Genomic DNA, 22,202 nt, shown 5'->3' with positions numbered 1-22,202 from the left:
TGGATTTTGACATTCTCTTTCCTTTCTAGTACTTGTAATAACTAAAAAGAGGTGGACTGAGGCTGCGATTGATTTCTTATCACATGGCTTAGTTTCTGCCGTTCTTGCATTTGTGCGATGAGTATTTCCGACTCATGTTACTAGCTTAGCTATGTACACCCCCTTGTATTAATGTAATCGTCTCAGCCCCTCAATCAATCCCTTGACTTCCTCTAACTCCACACCTAATCCCTCAATGGCCTTCCTTTGTACTTCCTCGCTTACATCCAAAAAGCGCTCCACCAGTTCTCCATCAACAAAACGCATGGGCTCTTCTTCCTCCCTGACAGTGTTCTTGAACGCGCGGAACTTGGAAAAGTCCATGTCTCCTGGTGCGGCGACGAGAGCACCGAGATTGGATTGGAGCGTCATGAGGAGGTTTTGGTAGTCGGCTGAGATGAGACCGAAGAGGTAGATTGATCCCTCGACCTGCACGGATATTAGTATTCGTGTGGGATAAACGTAACCGGGTAGACGTACAGTGCCGACAAACGCTTTAGGAATAACTGCAGCGTCCGAGGTTGTCATGACATCAATTCGACGTATCCTATTCACCATCTCTCCCAGTAGCATTTCAGAGCTAACATTCAACCGCCTCTTGTCATCGTCTGTGACACCGTTAGGATCGCGGTACAACACCATCAGGTTTCCTTCCGCGTCGCTTTCGAGGTAAGTGTTCGTGTCTACCTCGGCCACAGCTGTAGCCCAAGTCGTCTGATAATGCCGCGCAACCTCCACAAGCTTGTCTGGTAGACCCGCCTCGCCCTTTGTGTACTCGACGACGGCGAGTGACTTCATCAGGTCAGCGATGGCGATCATGGTGCCGTTGACGGTAACATCGATTGGCGCAGTCGAGCATCTGAACGAAGCTAGCTTGACCAGATCAGGAGAGCTCTGCGTTTTGAATTCGACATCGTATACCACGATAGTCTTGATGAGCGCTGCGACGATTTTGCCTTCACAGATGGCTAGACACCTGCAACCGCCCTTGACTGCGATTTCAGTGACGAGCTTGAGTACGCGCTCAGGCGTCACCTCTAGGATGATTATGCGGCCACGCTCTGCAGTCGCGTTCTGATCGTCTAGATATGCAGTGCCGATGACAAAGCGCTCTGCAACCCCGCCTGAGCCGTCTGGGAGTTCGCAGCGCATGACGCATTCGATCAGTTCTTCTTCGTTGAGCGCATAAGTGTCGAGCTCTTTGAACTGGATCTCATCCACGAGCTTGAAATGACTTAGCATGATCTCCTCGCCATGTTTGAGTATCCTCTTGATAGTGCCAAGACCGAAAGCTTTCAGACTAGGTGAGTATGCTATCCGTCGTACCGTCTCATCGACCTTTAGTGTCTGTACATGCGTTGTCCGTTCGGTGTCTACGAGAGCGATGCGAAGGTCTTCCGAGGTTGCGATGGCTACGGAGCCAGGGTACGCTTCCGAATCGAAAGGACAGACTGTTGTCGCTTTCTCTGCTGTGACAGCGGAGTATACAAGACGACCTTCTGAAGAGTAGATCAAGGATGGGTGTTCGCATGTTGCAAAGACGTTGAATAGGCCGTTGCCGCGAGGCAGGGCACGGAAACTAGCTTCGCGCGTGCCTAGAACGATGCTCTTCCTTTCTGATAGCTCATGTGTTGAGGGATCATAGGCGTATGTGACAACATTGCCATCTGCTAATGCAGCAAAGAGGGACGGTGGTTGTTCCGGGAATATCTGTGTCAGTAGCAATGAGCGGGGAACCGAGTCTTCGGAGATCTGAACTGTCTTGACCGCTTCCAGGGTATCGAGAGAGCATATGGCGAGTTGGGAGTTGCTCCAGAAGCCAATGAAGCATATCGAGCTTGAGACTGACGGAAGAGCAATGCAGGCCACTTGGCTTTCGGAACCGAACTTCTTCTCTTTGACAACCTGTAGACCGTCTGTCATACTCAGAGAAACGATAGTGACGCCTCCTAAGGAGACAAGAACATGACTGTCGTTAATTGAAGCAGCGGTGATAGCCTGACCACCCATTGGCATCCATTCCGACGTTATCATTCCGCCGTCCAGGTCGCAGATCCGGGCTCTTCCGTTGGTTACCTGGATGACACGGCCTTGTGAGATGTTCGCAGCGGCTAGCGTTGTCTCGTCCAAAGCGAGCGAGGCAAACTCGTCCACCTCTTCTACCTCTCCTAGGGGGTCGAATCGGAAGATGCGCGACTCGTTGACGAAGCTGACTAGTAATGTATCTTCATACTGGGCAGCTGCAGTGGATTTGAGACTGAATAGATCGGAGATCTGTTCCATCTCGCCCAACACACCAAGATCCTCCAGTCCGACTCCGCTTCTAACGCTACGAAGACTTCCATCTTGATAGGCGCCACTACCGGTTACTATTCGCGCCTGACCCGACGAGTATTCATTGCTTTGTCCTTCGCCAGATCTGTTACCCATATCCATGATGGTAAAGTCGAGGATAGGCGCGATGTTGGAAAATGTCTGGACGACCTCCATCGACTTTTCCGCAATCTTGATGACTTGCGAGTCGCCCTGATGCGATCCCACAAAGACGTACCCAGCATCGAGATATACCAGCGTAGATGCGCGAGATGTCTCCCCGATCACATCAAGCTTCCATGATTGGACCTTGCCTTGGCTGCTCAAGACCAACATGAACATGTATAGGCGACCGTAGTCATCGGCGAGCACGAATCGCTGAGCGTCAATGCGCTCCCAAGCCACAAAGATCGTCGCCTCGTCCAGTGGCTCGGTTTGGAGTTCCCCACTTTCGTCGTCGTAGTATCCGATAGATGTTTCGCCGATGACTACCAGGCCGTGAGAAGGCTCCTCGACGGGTATCAGGTGGCTCGAGCCAAGCTCCAGTTCGGTCTTGCAGGTCTCGCCTTCTTGTAGGTCCACCTCTTCGCCGGCGTAGGTGAGTTCCCGTAACTTCAGCTTGACTTGGGAGTGTGTGTCTTCGTACAGTAGCGCCATCTTGGGCTTGTCGTCGAACGACCGTGGGCGCAAGAAGGCAGACGAGCGGACGAACATCTCAGGTAGTCTGACTGGTTGAGGGTCTCCCAAGTGGGCGATATCAGCCTCTTGCTTCCTCTTCTTTCCCCTTTGGACTAGCGGTATGACGGTGACAATGCCCTCATAGACCTCGACAGTCATGAATCGCCCCGTTGGATCGATGTGACATCTCTCGCCCGTTTGCGACTCTCTTGCAGCATTGTCGGCCACGCTCGCAAAGGATTTCTCCGTCTGTAATTGCTTCTTCTCGGGGTTCCATGAGAGGGTGAAGTACATGTATCGATCGGTTCCGACGAAGAGGTGGTCGGTCGGTGATAGGGCTGGGCGGAGCTTCTGAAGCATAGTGACCTTGCCATAGATGGCTTTGGAGTGTTGGAGGGCCAATCCATCGGAAGTCTGCGTATAGAATTCGAGTCTGTTGGATTTGCTGCAATCATATTAGCATTGGATAGATAGTGATGCATGTACCCGCGGACTGCTTACGCGACTACGAGGCAATCCTCCTCTGGGGCGAGGAAGTTGAGCTTGAGCGCATGCCGGACGCTGCTTGGCCGGTGGATAGGTGCAATGTAAGCCATGGCGATATCTGTTAGAGCTTGTGGATAGCTCAAAGTACAGAACAGAACTATCGTGGTTGGCGGGCTGGAGACATCGGATGCATTCCGTCATTGAGCTGCACGGGCCGCGGCTCCACGCGACTTCGCGTTGCGGGGCGGCCGTGACTTTTGGAACTTTTGGAACTTTGGGTGACCGCGACTCGTTTTGCTTGCAGCCCCGACGCGCCCACTTAAAATGGCCTGTACGTCCAGCCCTCGCTCTCCACAACACCCAAGCAGACTCCGCTAACACAATGGACCACTCAGCGGCCATGGATATCGAAGACGAGGACCCCGTCGTGGCCGAGTACGACGTCTACATCACCCCCGAGATGGCCGAGCAGCAGCTGTACGTGCTGCAGTACCTGAACCGCCCGCCCGACCAGCCCTTCACCAAGGCCACCGAGAGCCAGCCCTCGCAGCTGCGCCTCAAGAAAGAGTCGGGCTTCATTGAGGTCGACGTGCCCGTCAACATCCACCGCAACTACAACCGCGTCGCCGGTGTGCGCTGGGGCGAGGCCATGCGCAAGACCAAGGGCTTTGGCCAGAAGGCCTTCGGTATCGCCTCCGGCTTCGAGCGCACTATGCCGCGCAGCACCAACCGCCCTGGCGCCGCCGGTGAGGGAGGAGCCCCCGCAGCGCCCATTGCGACCGAGGACGACGACAACTTTGAGGAGTATGTCACCCACTTCGAGGACGCCAACGAGAAGGGCCACGTCCTCAACACGCAGACATTCGGTGGCCAGATCATGCACGACGACGGCAAGGGCACCAGCTACATGCTCGGCACCTTCCGCGATAGTAAGTAGCGCGCGACAACAACCCTCGCTTCAAGACTGACGCGGCGCAGACGAGCTCCACCTCACCCGCTGCAACGGCCTCGTCCAGCTCCGAACTCAGTTCCACCAGATCGACGCCTCCGCCCAGCTAGAAGCTGTCCAGCGCCGCCGCGAGAAGGAGTCGCAGGAAGGCGCCAAGGTCGCCGAACCAAAGGCCTTCCTCGCCCAAGTCAAGAAGACGGGTGGTGACACTGCCGCAGAGCTGACTCAGGCCTTCATGAAGTCGACCAACCAAGAGCAGTGGCTGAGGCTCGACTACTACGACGAGAACGTACGTCCTTCCGTCTTGCGCTCCATCTCGCTGGTGACGAGCTAATCATGCTGTAGGACGAGCGAGCCTTCGATGCGTACAACGACCGCCTCTTCCTCGCAGATGTTGCATCCGCACCCAAACTCCAGTCCAAGATCGACAACAACGAGTTCCTCGACGCCGTCGGCTCCGGCGGCAAAGCCAGCAAGAAGAGGCCTAGGCGCGACGCCGAAGACCTCATCGAGATATCCGACGAGTCCGACGACCAGGCTGACGAGCCATCAGTGAGTTGAGCAAGTGGATTTCGCGCGTATAACACTGGCTGTTGCGCGAAAGAGCTTCTCGCACCACCATTATTATCCGACTTGGCCATTGAACATCTATCCTCCCATTTACCTACTAGATACCCCCAAAATATTACTGAGCTGTTACTACATAATGATGCTGCAGGCCTGCGACTATCGACACGTTTCTCGTCTCTTCACGAGGCTAGAACTATTCAGTGACACAATGCTAATTTTCTCTCTCTTAGTTTGATGTAGACTTGGGCTACCAGCCGATGGGACCGGGGAATTATCGCGGCAGACGCAGAGGTGTAAAACGCCTGCGTGGTCCCGGTGCGGTCGATTGGTACTATGCCGGATACCTACGATACGGCCGTGACCTTCGATTCGAGGCTAGATTTGGAAGTAGCTATCCGCTATCTAGTGGATATGGGCCAGGAAACTGATGAGTAGATGACCGACATATCGAGAATAAAGACGCGATGCGGGAAGGGAGGTTAGCAGTCTCGATACCATGTGGGAAGTCTGGGAGCCTTGTCGTGGTTGGTCTCTGACCAGATACTCGTGAAGGGTGACAGGTCTCTATGAGGTTGATACATTCCACAGTCGGTTCATGATGTAATGGATCGCACTGAATCCTCGGTCCAGTACTTTATTCGAGTTCAAAACATCTGAATGATCGATACGACATCGCAGGTTGTGTAACCATGGTACACACTGGCTTGGGCCAAATTTCTCTTCCACAGCTTCTACCGTTACGCCAGAGTCTGAGGATTGCGATCTCTCTCATTTGATGAGGAGCACCTTTGCGTATGTGGTGGTTATGTATTTCGGGAGTCATGAGTGGCTCGTCTCGCTCTGTGTCATCGCAGTACCATGGATGCCACTACGCCCAACACCCTATATGGAGAATATCAAGTAACAGCGTCTCACAGGGTGTATCTTCACAGAAAGCCTAGGCAGCTACATCGCCTTTAAGATCTTATCATCGCACAGTTAAATATTAACGTAGACTCCAGCCAGCCTGTCGAACTTCTTCTTCGTACGAGGCAAAAGCAGTTTACTGCATACACAGGCCGCGACCATCTCTCAAGAACTAGATTAACTCACCGTCTACTTCCCACAATGTCTCAACGCAGGCGCTATACATCTCGTACCGACGAAGAGATTCGCAAAGAGATGGACCCCGGACACGTTCCACATCGTATCGGCTGGCCGACACTTGCACCTCTGCCGATGGACACCGAGACAGATGCTAGATGGATGATACCAGACTCATGTCAGATACTACATGATGTGCAAGATATTCTCATAGCACATGGCTTGCTACGTGGGACTACCGCGTTCTACTTTGCATTCCGCATTCCTCGGGATGCTACTGAGGAGAACGACAATATAGCGCATTTGACGCTATTGATACGGGTCGACATGCTGAAGCACGCTCATCATGATATCGAAGATGCGATCATCAGGATTAGAGCTGGCTTCCGCGATAATTCCTGGACGGAGGATGTCCAAATTGAGTGCATAGACTATCGAGCAAGGCACTCCTCCGGCATGATGTCTTTCCCTACCCGCCATGATGAGTACAACATAGGCCGGCAATGGGAAGCCATATCTCCAGATGTCATGTCTTTGCTGAGCAAGCATGAATGGCTCTCAGTGGAGATTCTTCATCGAGGATTGATCGACGATCGCCAGGAGTGTTCACCAACAATTGTCATCACCACACCCACTGCGCGCGATCCAAAATGGTTCAACATTGTGGTACCTTCGATGATGGCTGAGATTGCGAAGAGAGCTCCAAGTTTTGGCATCGAAATACTATGTGGGATGACGATGCTGGGGCCAAAGAGGCGGAAAAGTTTGACCGACAGCGTCGATGGCTCATCCTACGTCAAAATAGCCGATATGGGATCCTCTCTTGGAATTTCGGGTGATGACAGAGGTTGCAGTACTTTGGGTGGATCTGTGACCCTGTCCGGCGGCATTCGATGCGGAATAACGAGCTGGCACGGCGTCCGCGATGTACGACTTGACAACGGTAATAACTCATTATCAACTAATAAGATACAAATTGACCCTTACGCAGTCGTCTCCAACACGACCAACAAGGCTCTGGGTATTAATAACAAGACCCTGGCCAAAGTACCTCAACCCATGGTATCGCCAGCGACGCTCGACCATCACGGCTACCTCGAAATGCTGCAAGAACAGATCACACTTTACTATACTTACGCTGCTAATGGAGATGTGGAATGCAAGAGGTTGCACAAAAAGAAGGATGAAGAGTACAAGAGATGTGAAAGCTTCGACCGGCGTATCGGCCACGTCTACGCAGGCTCAGGGCGCCGAACTATCGACGCCAACAAGTACGCAGCAGATCTTGACACCGATCGATCTAAAGACAAAATGAAGGCATCGCAGCCAGCGTTAGTCTTCCCACTCGACTGGGCGTTAATTCGTATGGACAACACGAAAAAACGCGACGTTACCAACCGTCTGCCTGATGTTTACTCTACCAAGACGAAACTTGTCCCAAAGCAGCGGTGCAGGAAATGGTCAACCTTCAATGTCAACAAAGAAGAAGTCCATGTTGCCAAATACGGGCGCACGAGCTGCTGGACAGCCGGCACCATAAACGCTTGTATGATCATCATCAACCCTGATGCAGACGATGAGATCTCGGGCGCTTATGGCTTCGGTGCGAAGAACGTGGGAGCGTGTTTTGGCGTGGTTAGCAGGGACGAGAGGAAGGACTTCGCTGAGTCTGGTGACAATGGCAGTATAGTATTGCACGAAGGATCAGGCACTCAGCTTGGATTACTCTTCGGAGTGACTGGTACTGGACAAGGAATGTTTCTTCCTATGGACGTCGTCTTTGAAGATATTAAGAGGATCACTGGTAAAAAAGTTGTCGAACCTTCTTATGTTGGTAAGTTGGTTTCTATCTCTAACGAAATGATATTAAGCTAATGAGAAGTAGCTCCCCAGGTTGTGGGACTCGCTCCGCACGAGTTGACAGAAGAGGGTGAATAAGACGATACATGCACCAAGAATGAACAATGTAGTCATGCAACAAGAAGTAAGAGGGCCGTGGGAAGGGTAGAGGGCTTCGTTGAAGATGACAAAATGGAGATGGATGCATCAGTCGTATGATTGAATTTTTGTTCAGTGTTGCGCAGTGCGCCAGCGTATAGTGCTATACTTCATGTCTTGATGCGAAAAGCTTTTCCTATATAAGAAAGGTCTTTCAGTATAAAACATGCCCCAACCAGTCTAAAAACGCCAGCCTGATGGCATATAAACAACTAAACTAGGAACCCCAGACGACAAGGGCAAACAGATGAGAAAAGCAAAGCCTGCTTTGCCCTTCCCCATCTTTATAAACCCTTGGGTTTTTTTTTATCGGTTATGTTTTTTCTTTTATCTGTCATGTTTTTTTATCGGTTATATTTTTCCAAGGAGAATACCAACAAAGGGAAGGATCATAGAACTTCCTGGACTCATGAGAAGCGCTGGAAGTACTGCTTCTCTTCTATCGTGATACTGCAGTACGACTAATGCACTGTTCAACCCGGAACAGTGGCAGTGTACCCAATATGTTCATATTCAACGCCTCCGCTGCATGTTAAACGGAGCCAGTCCACCGGGGCATACCAGCTTTGGCCATATTGGTCCAGCAAAATCTCGCTCTCAACAGTTATGTCGACTTATGGTGGTTGTGTAACTCTAGATAGTGTGGTTTCGTTGTCGATGAAGTTCTTGTGCTTTGCAGCCATGTGTCTTCTGAGGTTCTTCTGATGTGCTACGCTCTCCCTGCAACCTTGAACGGGACATTCGTATCGATCATCGGTATGCCTGCTTCGCATGTGATCGCGCAGGTTCTTGCGGTGGTCGTAACTCTGGGAGCATTCAGGGCAGCGATGCTTCTTCCTTCCTTCCTGGATGTGCCGCCGTTGAAGCTGAGGAGTAGGGCCAACATCTTCACTACCATCATGGGTTTGATCTGAAGCTGTAGCGGTAGAATCAGATGCTTGGGGTGAATGATCCGTAGGATTCTCCGAGTTCTCGTCAAACCGCCTGTTACAATGGGCCGGGATGGGCCGATAATCGCGGGATGAATGGATACTATCGACTGAATCATGTGGCGTGCATACACAAGCAGTAGAAGTGTTGGTATCTTTCTGCACATTGGCAGAGACCACTGGGTAGGATAGAATGTGTCGAGACACATCAGAAGTTTGGAAGGCAATTCCGAGGGATGACACAGTCATCAAGACAGACGCCTTGATATTGTCGGGCCCTTGATTGCTTCTTTCGAGCAAACTACCCGTAAACCATCTATCTTGAAGAGGATGCCACCAAAAGCGTTGTTGGAGGAGTCGAGGACAGTTGTTCACATGATCATGATGTGCTGTCGGGATCGAAACAGCGCAAGGCTACGGTAGCCTTGCGCTACGTCAATCTTGAATATGTTTGGATCTGAGAAATTATGTTAGCGTTATCTTCGATAGATAAGTGGAACAGGTTTGAGCTCACATCAGAGAAAGGTGAACGACACCGAAGGCTGGTAGGTACCCTCAGACGCAGCCCAAGAGGGCAAGTGCGTCTGGGGTGACGTGTTGCGGTCTTGTTAGACTACCGTACGCGCCTGTCAAAGTAGAACGAAGGATCTGTGATGAGAGAGGTATTTCTCTTATAGATAAAGTCCATAAGGACTAGGTGAACCTAGGATGGCGGTGGGGGCGGTAAGAGGGGGGTCTCAGGTCCGTGCATCCGCGGGCGTCCTTCAATCTAGATCAGCGTCGACGTGCACATGCATGCATGATCGGCTACGTGAAGCATCATCCAATCAAGCCTACAGAACAAGTTGAGGCCAGCTGAGGCCCCTTGGTGTGGCGCATCTTTCGTTGAACCCGACGAGCTTACATTGGATCGTTCCTGCTCCAAGCTGATTGAGACCCCCCTCCTGCCCTGCAAGCCTGGCCCACGTCCTGCAAAGGCGTATTCATGGCCCAGGAACAGATAAGGTGACTATGGCTACGAAATCTCATTTTCCTGATAATGCCGGTGCATAGCCTCATGACGAGGATAGACTGACTCTGATACGTATTCGCTACCGATTGTGCACCTAGGCATGCACGGAGATTTGGGTGGGCCTCGTTAGCTGAGGCCCTCTTTTGTGATAACATTTGAACGGTGAGCAGACTTGAGCGCCTCTTGGAACCTGCTATGTCCGTCCCATCTAAGGAAAAGAAAAAGAAAAGCTACCGAAAGCAGTCAGCCCAGACATCTACATAGCGTTCGGATGTCATTGACGCAACAATTTAGAGTGTAGCGAATCTGTTGTTTCTTCCATGCACGAAACTTTTCTGGCTGTAGAGGGTTAACAACATCCTCCTTACCAAGACCAAGATCTCTTTCCCCAGATTAGTCACCTTAGTCTAGCGCATGGGCTGTGTCAGAATAAATTCTGTGTGCAGTCATGCCGACGGTTGCATGGAATTTGCTAAGCCTCGCGCAATGAGACCCTCGATCATGGACCGTGTCTTCGTTCACAAGTCATGCTCCGCGATTTCTGTTTCTACAGGCCAAGCTTGAGTGATTTTTTCATTGACCGGCTCCTGCTGGTAAGCTAATAGATGCATCGAACCCGCTGAGGCCCTCGTTCGCCACGCACGAAGATACTGAGACCCCCGATATCTCGCATTGTGCTCTTGGAAGAACCAATTCAGCTAACCAATAGCTGCTGAGATTCCTAACATAACGGCTATGTCACTGTGTGAGCTATCTCTTTCTTGACATACGGGTACGCCTCGAGAGACCCTCCCTAAGTTGTACATTATAGCCTTTAAGGTAGGTATAAATGGCGCGTCACCGCAGAAGTGTGATTTTGTTGTACATGCCTGCAAATCATACTCCAAGAATCAAGAAGTTGCCTACAACGTTCTTATAGCCTTCAATGACTTCTAAGCCAAGCACTGCCATTTCCTCTGGTAAGCCTACCAGTGGAGGTGTTTCTGCAACTGGAGGCGGTGGAAGTTCAGCTGCTGATATCAACGCCTTTCTGGCCGGCATGCCTCGTAAGTTATCATCTTCGTCTCAAATTGCTATGAGTCTTGTGTTAATCGAGCATCCAGAACCCACTATGATGTTGCCTCAGAGCCCTTGGACGGTGTCGTCTGGGTGTTACACTTGCCCTGATGGATCTGTCGTGTACATCGAGCATCCACACCAGATCCGTAACACTGCGCTCAATAGAAACGCCAGCTCGAGCATGGAGGTTCTGACTGGAGGATGCAATGGCGCTAGCGCACAGCATGGAGCGAAGAATGGCCAGTAGTACTGGCTTTATTGACGTGGTACGCGACTGGGTTAATGTACTTGTTTTGTCGCGGTGTTCGTGTTGATGAACGGCGTTCTGTAGGAGATGGAAAGAGGAAGGGCAACGATCCAAAGCGATGATGCACCCATACCAGTCTAGTCCCAATCGGGTTGGTGCTCACTCGACCCAGTGTTCTCTCCACACCTCCACCACACTGCATCAAGTTCACGTGAATGCTAACTTTTATAACACGTCTTCATCCATAACAGCTTCCTTTCTTCCATCATCGCATCCCACACATTCTCAAGATCCACGAAATCAGCATGCCGCCCGCAGCCCCACCTTCCTACCCCCGTCCCGACTTCCTTCGCGAAGACCTCACATGGACACCCCTCAACGGCCCATGGTCATTCCTTTTTGATGACAACGATGTTGGCTTGACCCAAGGATGGCATTTGACCTCTCTCCCGGACAAGATCACCGTGAACCCCACCAACACCAATAGCGCCGAGAACACCGAAGCGCACAGCATCACAGCCAAGATAGCCGCTGGGACTCAAGAGCTGCTGCAGGGTAACTCATTCAAAAATGAACATACTGTACATGAGAAAAGGAACATCCAGGTTCCGTACGTGTTTCAATGCCCGGCCTCTGGCATCGAGGAGAAGGGCGTGCATGAGGTACTGTGGTACGAGAGGGTCATTGCAGACCCGAGAACTATGGACGAGAAGGCGGCTGGAAACCGTGTGGTGCTCAGATTCGGAGCCGTCGACTACGAAGCCAAGATCTGGCTTAATGGGCGCTTCTTTGGTGGCCATCGCGGTGGGCATGTGCCTTTTGACATCGATATCACGGATGCCTTCACGGAGGAGAAGGCCCAAAGACTCACCATCCGCGTATTTGATTCTGCACACGATCTGACACAACCGCGAGGAAAGCAGTACTGGAAGGCTCAGCCAGAGAGTATCTTCTACACACCCAGTGGCGGTATCTGGCAAAGCGTGTGGCTTGAATCAGTGCCTGTTGTGGCGATTGGAGATGCAAGCGCGGGCACGCTATTCAAGAGCAATGATATCGAGAGCGGCAAGCTGGAAGCTAGCATCAAAATCGTAGGAAGGCCTGCTGGACATGCATACAGCGTAGAGCTCGAAGCCAGCCTGGCAGGTGTGCCCGTCAGCAAGACAGAGAAGGTTGCTCTTCCAAGAGACTCAGACACTGCTTCCTTGAGCACCAACATGCGACTTTCCGACTCCCAGACTTCACAGCTGCCTCTTACATCCACTGCCCCACTTTCTGACGCGACAGCATGGCTCAACAACCTAGCCCTCTGGTCTCCGGAGGAGCCCACTCTATACGATCTGACTATCCGCCTCTACGACAATGAAGACAAAGTCATCGACCAAGTCCACACAACAACCGGAATGCGTTCTCTTCACTGGGACAACTCCACCTTCCGACTCAACAACCGCCCATACTTCCAAGCGCTCTTCCTAGACCAAGGCTACTGGCCCGAGACCTTCATGACACCTCCATCTTCCGACGCACTGAAGCTAGACATTGAGCTGACCAAGAAGATGGGTTTCAACGGATGCCGCAAGCACCAAAAGGTCGAAGACCCACTATTCCACTACTGGGCTGATCGTCTGGGCCTGCTGGTCTGGGGTGAAATGGCAAACGCATACGCATTCTCCGAGGCGTATGTAGAGCGCATGGATCAAGAGTGGCGGGAAGCGGTCTTGCGCGATCGAAACCATCCTTGTGTCGTTGCTTGGACGCCAGTCAATGAGTCGTGGGCGTACACCGATCTACACACGAGTAAGCAGCAGAGAGACCACATCAGGAGCTTGTACTATGCGACCAAGGTGCTGGATGCGACGAGACCCATCAACGATAATTGTGGTTGGGAGCACGTCATCACTGACCTGACCACATTCCACGACTACGCCGACGCCGATGAACTTACAAAGACTTGCTCGACGCTGGACGGTATCATGAAGAAACAGTCAAACCGGCCGACGTTCCTTGCACCTATCGAGAGCTTGTCAGATCCTGGGTCGAAACATACTCCTGGTGCACCAGTCATTTGCACAGAATTTGGTGGCGTCAACATTGCGCGATCGGCTGCGGGTGAAGAGGATAGGAAGAGGGACTGGGGTTACACCACTGCTACTGATCCCAAGGATTTGCTCAAGCGTACCGAAAAGATGATGGACGGGATTGTAGATGGAGGGCATTGCTGTGGGTTCGTGTATACGCAGCTTACAGACATTGAGCAAGAGGTAAACGGAGTATATACACCGGACCGGAAAGAAAAGTTAGATGCCGCTGAGGTGAGGAAAGTGGTTGAGCGCGCTATGAAGAAGTATGCGCAGATGCATAAGTAGTTGCTTGTATCAAATAAGCATGTAGAAAAATGCAAGCATTCACTCAAGTGAGGAGATAGTATCTTTGTAGTTTTGTTTATTCTGCGCACGTCTTTGGTGGCTTCGTATTATCATACATGAGTTCTTTTCAATCGTACATCTACCTTCAGCCAGTAGCTGTTGATATCCATCCATAGTTGACGAACGCCCTCTGTCGTCATGCTGATATGTGGCAATCGCCCAACCATGATCTCCAATGCACAATATCAGCTTCGCTATTCACAATAGTATGCACTGAGTTTGCAACCTGGTTATACGACACGCGAGATGCGAGTGACTGGAACCGGTAATCTCCACAATGCGTGACTCCGGGAACGCAATAAACAGAAGGAAAAGGGTATCGTCCGTAGTGAAAACCGCATAACTCCGCCCGTCCTGCTACCAATGCATGTCAAAGCAATCATCCGCCATAACGTACACCGCTCCTCAAGTATCGCACACTCTCATCTTCAAGACGTCGTGGCTGCTGATCCTCTCGGAGCGGGATGTAGTCCTGGTTCGGCTGGACGCGCCTCTCGTACATCCTATTGTCAGGCACGTAAGCACGAGACGGATCAACAGGGTGTACATCATACTGTGCACCTCTCACTTCATGCGCATGCATTCGGTGAGACGGTCCAGAAGCATATGCATATCCACGAGGATCAGCAGGCGCAACCGGGCGTGCAGAGACATCGTAACCTCTACCACCACTAGAAGGTGGCTGGTAAGGACTGGTGGTCAGATCAATAATTTGCTCTCTAGGCGGCGGTGGCCTTAGTCCATAATTGGGCGCCATGCGCTGGCTCATGTGAAATCCTGCTTGATCATCTCCGTAAGTCCGGGGGCGAGCTTCCTCACGGTATACGGGCCTTAGACGCTTGGCGTGTTGCTCGGCCTGAGACTGTCTGTCATCCGCAAAAGAAGGGAGCGCTTTTCGCTTTGGCGATTGCAGCTCGTTATATCCTCTGTTCGGATTCGCGTTATGGTTTCGGGCAGGCTGCTGAGAAGTTGCAATATGTTGTGGTGATGTCAAATCGACTGTCTCAGGCTCAACAGAAGGGAGCACAACATCTTGGTCTGATGGGCGCCTTGGGTGCGCTAGTGGTCTGTCAAAGGCACTGTGACGAGGTGATGGAGGCTGAACATATCCTTCCTGTACGCGACGAGGCGCAGCGTGCAAAGGAGGATCGTTATACTGTGACCTCGACGCACCACGATCTTCCTTAATGGGTTGTAGCTATGCGTGTTAGCTCAAGAAGAAGCCAAGGACTAGGATACCGTTTTCTCTCGCTCATAGAGCTTGGTTGTCGAACACTCACTTGGTATAGTTGGCCGTTGATCTCACGCACGATCGGCTGTGCGTTTCTCACACTCTGGCCAGCCTCGGCTGGTCTCGCTCGCCTACAGTCGTGAGTATTAAAGTCGATGTCAGCTGTCGTATGCACTTACGGATCGTTTGTCCTCGTTCGCACTGATTGGAAAGGCTGCTGCATAGGTGACTGGAAACGTGAGGTGCCAGATAATACAGGTGGCGGTGGAGGAGCATAGCGCGGAAGGACAATGGTTCTTCTTGATGAAGGTCTCATGTTGCGGACATCCCCACTCGGGTAGTTAGCATGTAGTTCCGGCTGTAGATCGCGCGCAGTAGCACGGCTGGAAACAATTTCCATGCTTTGCTCGCGCTCATCAGGCGTGGCCATAGAGCCTTCATCGCTGCTAGCTTCATCATCATCGTCAAGAACAATGACTTCACGGAAGGTTTCCTCAAGTTCGTTGCTTTGCTTTCCGTCTTCATCTCGCCACTCTTTGAGTTTCGCAAGAGAGACTTTCTCGACTTGGCCACGGGCTTCCGACCAGCCATCGGTCTTGAGCAGCTTATCGTAGTCTGTGTATGTGTGGCGGATATGCGCGACAACTGCGAGTTGCACCCTACGAGCCAACGAAAGCTCCTTAGCATTACCTACCCGATTAGTTCCTTCCTCAAACGCATGAGAAACAATGGCTTGTAGATCTGCCTCTGGTATCTTGGGAAACATCTCGCGAACGGCGCCGTGGATGTAACCCTTGGTCTCCTTCTCAGTGGCGGGATGCCCTCGTTGTACTTGTCGCGAAGAGTAGTCTTCAAACTCTTGGGCTATCCAGTTGGTTCTGTCACCTTCTTTGTCCTTGCGCAGGCCGCGTCTCTCATCGTAGAGATATCCGAACTTGTTGCAGGCTAGTTCGATGATGGTGAGAGGAAAGTGGTGTCCGACTCGGTGGACGTGGTGGGATAGCTTCTCGGGATCGGAGTGGGTTTTGTTCTTCGGCTTGGCCTGCGACGCTGTCAGTGGATGACCTGTTGGCTTGGGAGGAACCGGATGCTCACAGAGACGATGTGCACGTCAAGGTTGCGCTGTCGACACTGCTCTTTGCACCATTCTGTGAATTCGGGGTGTCCAGCTGGGATGAAACCGAAGCCAGTGGGGGCGTTCGACGCGTATGTCAGCTATTCTACAGTCAGTGGTGTTATATGACGATGAAATCGCGTCGCCGACGGACAATGGAATGTAGTTTCTTCTTCTCTTGGGTTACCGCTTCTAGCACGATCTTGTACGGCTTCTTCTTCTTGACGGCGGCTCGCGACTGATCAAGCGTACTGCCGCGCTGGGGCGGCTGTTGCGCACGCGGATGATATACTCTGGTCATGGCTCTGGTATGCAGATGATGTTCATAGATCCCACAGCGGACCAGGGCAATATGAGTCGCTACTGGATGAGTGAGCACCCTATGTGGCCTGACACGGCGTGTTCAGCGATTAATACGGTAAGCGCAGCAGTCACGATGTCGTGCAATTGTCCAGAACGAATCCGGATTGCGTATCTACAAGCCCCGGTCGATGCAAAGGCACAGGCGGGGTGTTGGGTGGTACGTGTTGTGGTGTTGAAGAGTTGGCGAGGTTGGCACTGGGAGCGCAGGTGGCGGCTGCGCGCGTCGGCGTTACCTTCCGCCGACCCAGCATCCGAGGTCACAGCCTGAAGTGCTGTGCTTGGGCTCCAGAACATGTCACAGCAAGCAGTTCTTCACGCGTATAGGCACCTATACCGGCACAGTCTCAGAGCTATCCAGTTCTCGAAGCCGGCTCGATACACATTGCGCGACCGCATTCGCCTAGCTTTTCGTAAAAGCTCCGCGACCGATTATGAACCACAGAGGATACAGAACACGCTCGAGTTCCTGCAGTATGCGACTAGGCAGAACGGTCTCGAACACAAGATAGTGAAGAATCTGCTGTTCGTATGGTGGGTACAGAATCATGGAGGGCGCAACAAGCACAACCCGAAGAACGCCATGTATGTAGCCAGTTCTCATCCGTCTCCAATGTCATGCAGCTGACTCTTTCAGGACGCGTGAGGACCTCGAGGTCAAGACCACCGCGTACGATACCTTCAACCATAATATCCGCATGTTGAACGAGAGCATGGGCCTATGCCTTCCAGCCATGACTGTTCGCGACCCCAGTTGAAGCGACCCCGCTATGCCGACACCATTGCTACTGTGGTGCCCACGTCATCTGCGGAATACACAAATGCGAGTAGAGACCTCACATGAAGTCGTCGAGGAAGTTCTCATCGCGGTTCTCGTTGGAGTTTTGCTCCAGACTCTCCTCTGTCATGACATCGTCGTAGGCATGATCTCTCCGCCACGCAAGCTCCTTGCGCTCCTTGGCTATACGGGCCTCTTCTTTGCGCTATAAATCATCAGTCGCGAGTCGAAGTCGCGTGTGCGAACCGAAGGAGTATGTCTGGATCAGAAGACCCGTGGTAGGAGATATAGAGTGTCGGAGAGATTGCCAATGACAGGATAGATCATGAGAACGGACGTAGTTGGAAAAGGGGGTCATGCGAACATAGTACATGCAGAACAAAGCAGGATAACGAGACTTGGGGAATACACATACCTTGGCTTGCAGAGCACTCTGATCTCGCTTCCTCAACTCCGCCCGCCTTGCTTCTCGCTCCTCTCTTAGGTCGGGGTACTTCTCAACTTTTGTTTTGTTAAGACGGTTGACAATAGGATTTTCTCGCTGCTCCACATGTATGCGCTTCACCTAGTATGCTATCAGCAAACCGAGCAATAAGTTGCGGTCGAGCCAAGGGACGTGACGCAAGCGTTTAGTGCCGTATGGCAATGCGCTTACCTTTCGCTGATCCTTGAACCCAACTTGACCTACAGCCATACTCCCATCTTTCTTCAGGTTGCTCCAAGGCGTATACACAATCGTAACGTTATCTTTTTTGTTACCCTCAATACTGTTCGCCTTGGTTAGTTGCGCGCAGTCCACCAGCAACTCTTTGCTGATGTTTTCCCAATCTTCGCCCTCGGGTAACCGGACGTAGATATGGGCCGACGAGAGGTTGTCGGCGTGAAACCAGACATCTTCGTCCCAGCCGTATTTGATAAGCTCTTCGTCTGTTGAGGTGATCAGTATGTGCGGTTGTAATTGCGTGAACCACTGAGAGTACGCTGGCAGGTCAGAAATCACATACTCTCAACCTTGTCTTTGCCGACGTAGATAAAGGCTGACGGCGACACCGTGTTGGACGAGAAGTAGTACACCATTTTGCGGACAGGAACGCTTGATCTCAAGTGTCTGGGTCAAGCAGCAAGTGAGAAAGCTGCCGGGATCGTGAAAATGGAAGGCACGTGTGGGGTCTAGCGGGGTATCCACAGCCCTAGGTATTTAAGGGCCCGTAGCAAAGCATGCAACACATCACAGTGATCACAACTCGGACGTGAGCATGTAGTTTCTCGAAACGTTGATTTTACGCCTCTTGGGTTTTGTGGTCGTAACGTCATACAATATATACAGGAAGTGCGACGTCTTGCATCACCTACTTCGCACCTCTCTTGTTCAGAAGCGCATCCTGACTCTCTTCTTCTTCACCGGGCGCAGCCTCCACGTCATGACTACCAGCTCCATGCTTCAAGCTGTCCATAGGATTATCCTGCCGAGCATGCTTCGCGTACTGGTCGTGACCCTTTGCCCTTGGGTCGAAGCCCGCGTCATCCAGGTTCTTCTTCTCAATACTTGACGGTAGCTGGTCGCCAGTACCAGTTATGACTTCGCCTGTTTGTCCGCGGTCGTTCACACTGCGGGGTATGTCGAAAGCGTTATCTGCTGCATGTGCGAGATTCGTGTGAGTCTGATCTGGGTGGTCAGAGGGTGAAACCTGAATCTTGGTTAATTATCTTGTACTTCACAGAAGCATATGGTACCTGGATCCAATATCCACTTACCACGTTCATCTTGCCAGCATCGCCAGGAATGGTTGTGCCCTCTGCAGCCATGTCTTCTAGACGGCCTCCTTGGTGCGGGTCTGGTGCCATGATGTCTGATCTAGTTACGATTGAAAGAACTAGTTTGAAATTTGTAGACGCTGAGAAACTTGGAATTGTTCAGATGGTCAAATGAAGCCGTGTGTTAGCAACAGAGTATTTCCAGCAAGCACGCGAGCTCTTATTATAAAGCTCTGTCATTACGTGCCTGAGCACCAGTGGGCCATCTGTCGTCATAATGATGGTGATGTCAGAACGCCATCTTGGTGTGAAGGAATTGTGCTGTGAGGACCGACTTTCCGATGGAGCACCTGGAGGGGCAAGATGCGCCAAGGAGCTCACGTGCGGAACGCGCCGCGTGTGGGGTTCTTTCCTACACGCGACTTGAACTGCATAAATCCATAGACTGTAAACAAACAACAAACCCCGCAACTTCGAACTTGTCTTCTCTCAAGGAACTTCAGACCTACACAGTACACCGACGATGCCAGCCGCCGAGCAAACCTCAGCCGACGCCCGCCGAAAGGCCGCTCGCGAAGTCATCGACATTCTTCACGAAATCGCAACATTGCTAGTACGAAACACCGCGCCTTACTGAAGCGCCCAACATCTAACATAAGCCCCAGAACACCCACCTGGATCGGCAGCAATTGTCTTACTGCGTGTCGCTCATCGAGAACGGCGCGAACCCGGAGGCATTAGCGGTACGTAGCTCTGCGGCACAGCAAGGTGTAACAGCAGATCGCCTCGCGCGCGGTTCGCACAGTCGCTTTGAAGTTGAGGCTTTTTTGGCCCGAGTACTAAATATACTGACTGTGCCACAGAAAGTCATACTGCAGCTACGCGAGGAATACCCAACGAGTTCAGTCGACGGTGACACAGAGGCCGGTGCAGCCGCGCGTTGAACCGATTAGACTCGGAGTCCGAGACTGCTCTTGTGCAGCCTTGCACGGCGGTTCGGTGTGTCAGCTTGCAACTTCACATGCAAACCGACGAAAGAGCGAGAGAGGCAGGTTGACCAGTAACGGCGGTGGTGCCTTCTCTCCCGTGAAGAGTCTGGAACGCTATCAGTACAGCCTCCAACTTCCCTACAGATCGGCGTTGCTAAGCCATCGCCTACGGTTCCGCATGTACATACTTGGCATGCATCATGCAACATTGACGGAAAGCCTGGAAAGCCTAATCTCCCCTTGTACATGGAGGGGCAGTAGCGAGCAACGCGGGGCAAACCTACCAGCGAACCGGAATCTGACGCCAAGGTGTTGATATCGAAAGGTTAATGCATCGTTATCAGTACATGCGGCTTGTCTTCCCACACGTCTATGGATCAGGAAACATGTCGCGATAAGAGCTCCCCGGCTTACAACCACAGAGTTTGAGGGTGGTGTGCGGAACAGCCGGGTATGCGGCCGTATCAGTGAATATTAATCTATGAGCTTCAAGCGGGATGCAAGCCGTCATATCACCGGAGTTGGCCGCTATGCAACTAGAACAGCTAGACACTGTCATTGTGATCTACCAATGAAATTACTCTGTAATCGTCTATTATGACTGATGATCTGTATGATGACGATAACGACAAGAGCTCAATACCGAAACGGTAACATGGAAAAGCAAGTACGGAAAGCTTGATGCTAGCAACGATAACGATCGTTTGGGGTATCATCAACGAGAGGAATGGGGTATCATCCAGTAGAAAACTCGTCGCCGCGCCAAAATGAAAGCAAAACACCACCCCATCTGCTGCCCTAAAATAGAAAATTGTGGTATATGTCTACCTGCTGCCCCAAGTGGGCGAGCTCTGACGCTGGCGGAAGTTGCCCTTCGCGTCCGCAACCTTTTGTAGAGCCTTCTCGGCCTTGGCGTCTTGCTTGTTGAGGTAACCGTTGAAGATGGCAGGGAGGATACGCTTCGAGTCTGATGTTCTGTTAGTGATGACCTGAGGATATGAGTAGACGTGATCTTACTGGCATGGTCGGCATCAAAGACAATGCCATCTGCGCCTCGCTCTCCTGCCACTTTGACAGCCTCCTCCAACAAGCCCCCACCAACACCCTTGCCGCGATACTTCAACTTTACAGTCCAAGCGCGTACAACGGCCTTGCCTCGCCTTCTCCTGCCTCGCTTCTTCGCGGCATCATTATCGGCCCAACCCAATACCAAGGATCCGATGACGTCCTCACCCCACTTCACCACGATGAGCCTGTCATCGCCCAGCCAATCCATGTTGATATCCTCGGCCATACCAATGTAGCCACCGGTCATCCATCGAATGAAGATGAGGAAAGTCATAGTGATGCCTCCAATGGTTGTAGCCAACATCGTTTTGTCCTCGTACCAGCGTAGCATGTACTGCGCAGCAAAAGCCACAACCACAAAGTACGCGGCTAGAGAAACTGGATGGAACAGCATGACCTTGCTGGCGACCTGGCGCTGTTGTGCCACGGAATCTGCGACCAAGCGTAAGCCTTCGATTCGGTCCTCCTCTGTCTCAGCAGTGTAGGTAGAGAGTTGCGGCAATCCATCCGTAGGCGACTTGGCCGGCGCGTTCGGTTCGGTCGACGACATGGCTTGGGATTCGGCAGGCGAAGGGTACGGGTTGTACTGTGCAGGCAGCGTTGAGTAGGACAGCGATGTAGAGGGAAGTTCTTGGACGAAGTTGTTCAATCGGAACGAGGTTGGTGTGGGTAGCGGCGATGGTAGATCTGGATCAATCCTGAGGTTCGCGCTCAGCGACGTCAAGAATGCTGTTGTTGCGCGTTAGCTCGTATTCATACCCAAAAATCTCGCGCGTCGAAGTCGCTGCATGGTTGACATCACAACCCCAGTCGCGGCAACCGAGCACACGACCATCCCCAAGAAAACCAAATAGAGCCAAACATACCAGCACTGGTCCTAAATCCCGGTAAAGACGGTATCGCGGGAATCGCCTTTTCAAACCCCGAGTAATGGTTCACGACAACTGTATCCTGACCCAGAAAGTGTTGTTGTCTTGGAAACGCATGCGGACCCGGCGGAACCTTGAGATGGCTTGGAGGAAGTTGGCGACGCATCCTTCTTATAGTATAACCCGAGGCTCAATGCTTTCCGAAATTCGATTACATATACAAGCGTATGTCAAACACGTGGGCGGACC

At 51.9% G+C, this 22,202-nt stretch overlaps 9 protein-coding genes across 9 annotated transcripts; 5 read left to right on the top strand and 4 right to left on the bottom strand.

The window, feature by feature from the left end:
* Nucleotides 1-168: 168 nt before the first annotated feature.
* On the bottom strand, nt 169-3,626 carry J4E78_001102 (uncharacterized protein; the record flags this gene model as incomplete). Its single annotated transcript, XM_049361763.1, has 3 exons — nt 169-468; nt 520-3,475; nt 3,532-3,626. 3 exons carry the CDS (start codon nt 3,624-3,626, stop codon nt 169-171), a joined length of 3,351 nt encoding a protein of 1,116 aa, XP_049227046.1.
* A 214-nt stretch (nt 3,627-3,840) lies between these two features.
* Nucleotides 3,841-5,026, top strand: J4E78_001101 (uncharacterized protein; the record flags this gene model as incomplete). Its single annotated transcript, XM_049361762.1, has 4 exons — nt 3,841-3,847; nt 3,885-4,445; nt 4,495-4,754; nt 4,811-5,026. 4 exons carry the CDS (start codon nt 3,841-3,843, stop codon nt 5,024-5,026), a joined length of 1,044 nt encoding a protein of 347 aa, XP_049227045.1.
* A 1,573-nt stretch (nt 5,027-6,599) lies between these two features.
* On the top strand, nt 6,600-8,056 carry J4E78_001100 (uncharacterized protein; the record flags this gene model as incomplete). Its single annotated transcript, XM_049361761.1, is given in 3 exon segments — nt 6,600-6,603; nt 6,615-7,952; nt 8,004-8,056. 3 exon segments carry the CDS (start codon nt 6,600-6,602, stop codon nt 8,054-8,056), a joined length of 1,395 nt encoding a protein of 464 aa, XP_049227044.1.
* A 3,612-nt stretch (nt 8,057-11,668) lies between these two features.
* On the top strand, nt 11,669-13,729 carry J4E78_001099 (uncharacterized protein; the record flags this gene model as incomplete). Its single annotated transcript, XM_049361760.1, has 1 exon — nt 11,669-13,729. One exon carries the CDS (start codon nt 11,669-11,671, stop codon nt 13,727-13,729), a length of 2,061 nt encoding a protein of 686 aa, XP_049227043.1.
* Nucleotides 13,730-15,195: 1,466 nt separating this feature from the next.
* J4E78_001098 (uncharacterized protein) lies at nt 15,196-16,435 on the bottom strand (the record flags this gene model as incomplete). The annotated part of the gene is made up of 3 exons (XM_049361759.1): nt 15,196-16,062; nt 16,116-16,235; nt 16,289-16,435. 3 exons carry the CDS (start codon nt 16,433-16,435, stop codon nt 15,196-15,198), a joined length of 1,134 nt encoding a protein of 377 aa, XP_049227042.1.
* A 354-nt stretch (nt 16,436-16,789) lies between these two features.
* On the top strand, nt 16,790-17,252 carry J4E78_001097 (uncharacterized protein; the record flags this gene model as incomplete). Its single annotated transcript, XM_049361758.1, has 2 exons — nt 16,790-17,079; nt 17,132-17,252. The coding sequence occupies 2 exons, from the start codon at nt 16,790-16,792 to the stop codon at nt 17,250-17,252; spliced, it is 411 nt and encodes a 136-aa protein (XP_049227041.1).
* A 78-nt stretch (nt 17,253-17,330) lies between these two features.
* J4E78_001096 (uncharacterized protein) lies at nt 17,331-19,117 on the bottom strand (the record flags this gene model as incomplete). The annotated part of the gene is made up of 6 exons (XM_049361757.1): nt 17,331-17,477; nt 17,688-17,837; nt 17,928-18,199; nt 18,277-18,380; nt 18,626-18,960; nt 19,028-19,117. 6 exons carry the CDS (start codon nt 19,115-19,117, stop codon nt 17,331-17,333), a joined length of 1,098 nt encoding a protein of 365 aa, XP_049227040.1.
* Nucleotides 19,118-19,550: 433 nt separating this feature from the next.
* Nucleotides 19,551-19,971, top strand: J4E78_001095 (uncharacterized protein; the record flags this gene model as incomplete). Its single annotated transcript, XM_049361756.1, has 3 exons — nt 19,551-19,640; nt 19,693-19,770; nt 19,891-19,971. 3 exons carry the CDS (start codon nt 19,551-19,553, stop codon nt 19,969-19,971), a joined length of 249 nt encoding a protein of 82 aa, XP_049227039.1.
* Nucleotides 19,972-20,840: 869 nt separating this feature from the next.
* J4E78_001094 (uncharacterized protein) lies at nt 20,841-21,919 on the bottom strand (the record flags this gene model as incomplete). The annotated part of the gene is made up of 3 exons (XM_049361755.1): nt 20,841-20,983; nt 21,034-21,782; nt 21,912-21,919. 3 exons carry the CDS (start codon nt 21,917-21,919, stop codon nt 20,841-20,843), a joined length of 900 nt encoding a protein of 299 aa, XP_049227038.1.
* Nucleotides 21,920-22,202: the final 283 nt, after the last annotated feature.

Source organism: Alternaria triticimaculans (genome assembly GCF_023758025.1).
Source record: "Alternaria triticimaculans strain BMP 0046 chromosome Unknown scaffold_1, whole genome shotgun sequence".
Lineage (NCBI taxonomy): Eukaryota > Fungi > Ascomycota > Dothideomycetes > Pleosporales > Pleosporaceae > Alternaria > Alternaria triticimaculans.
This window is presented reverse-complemented; position numbering and strand designations above follow the sequence as displayed.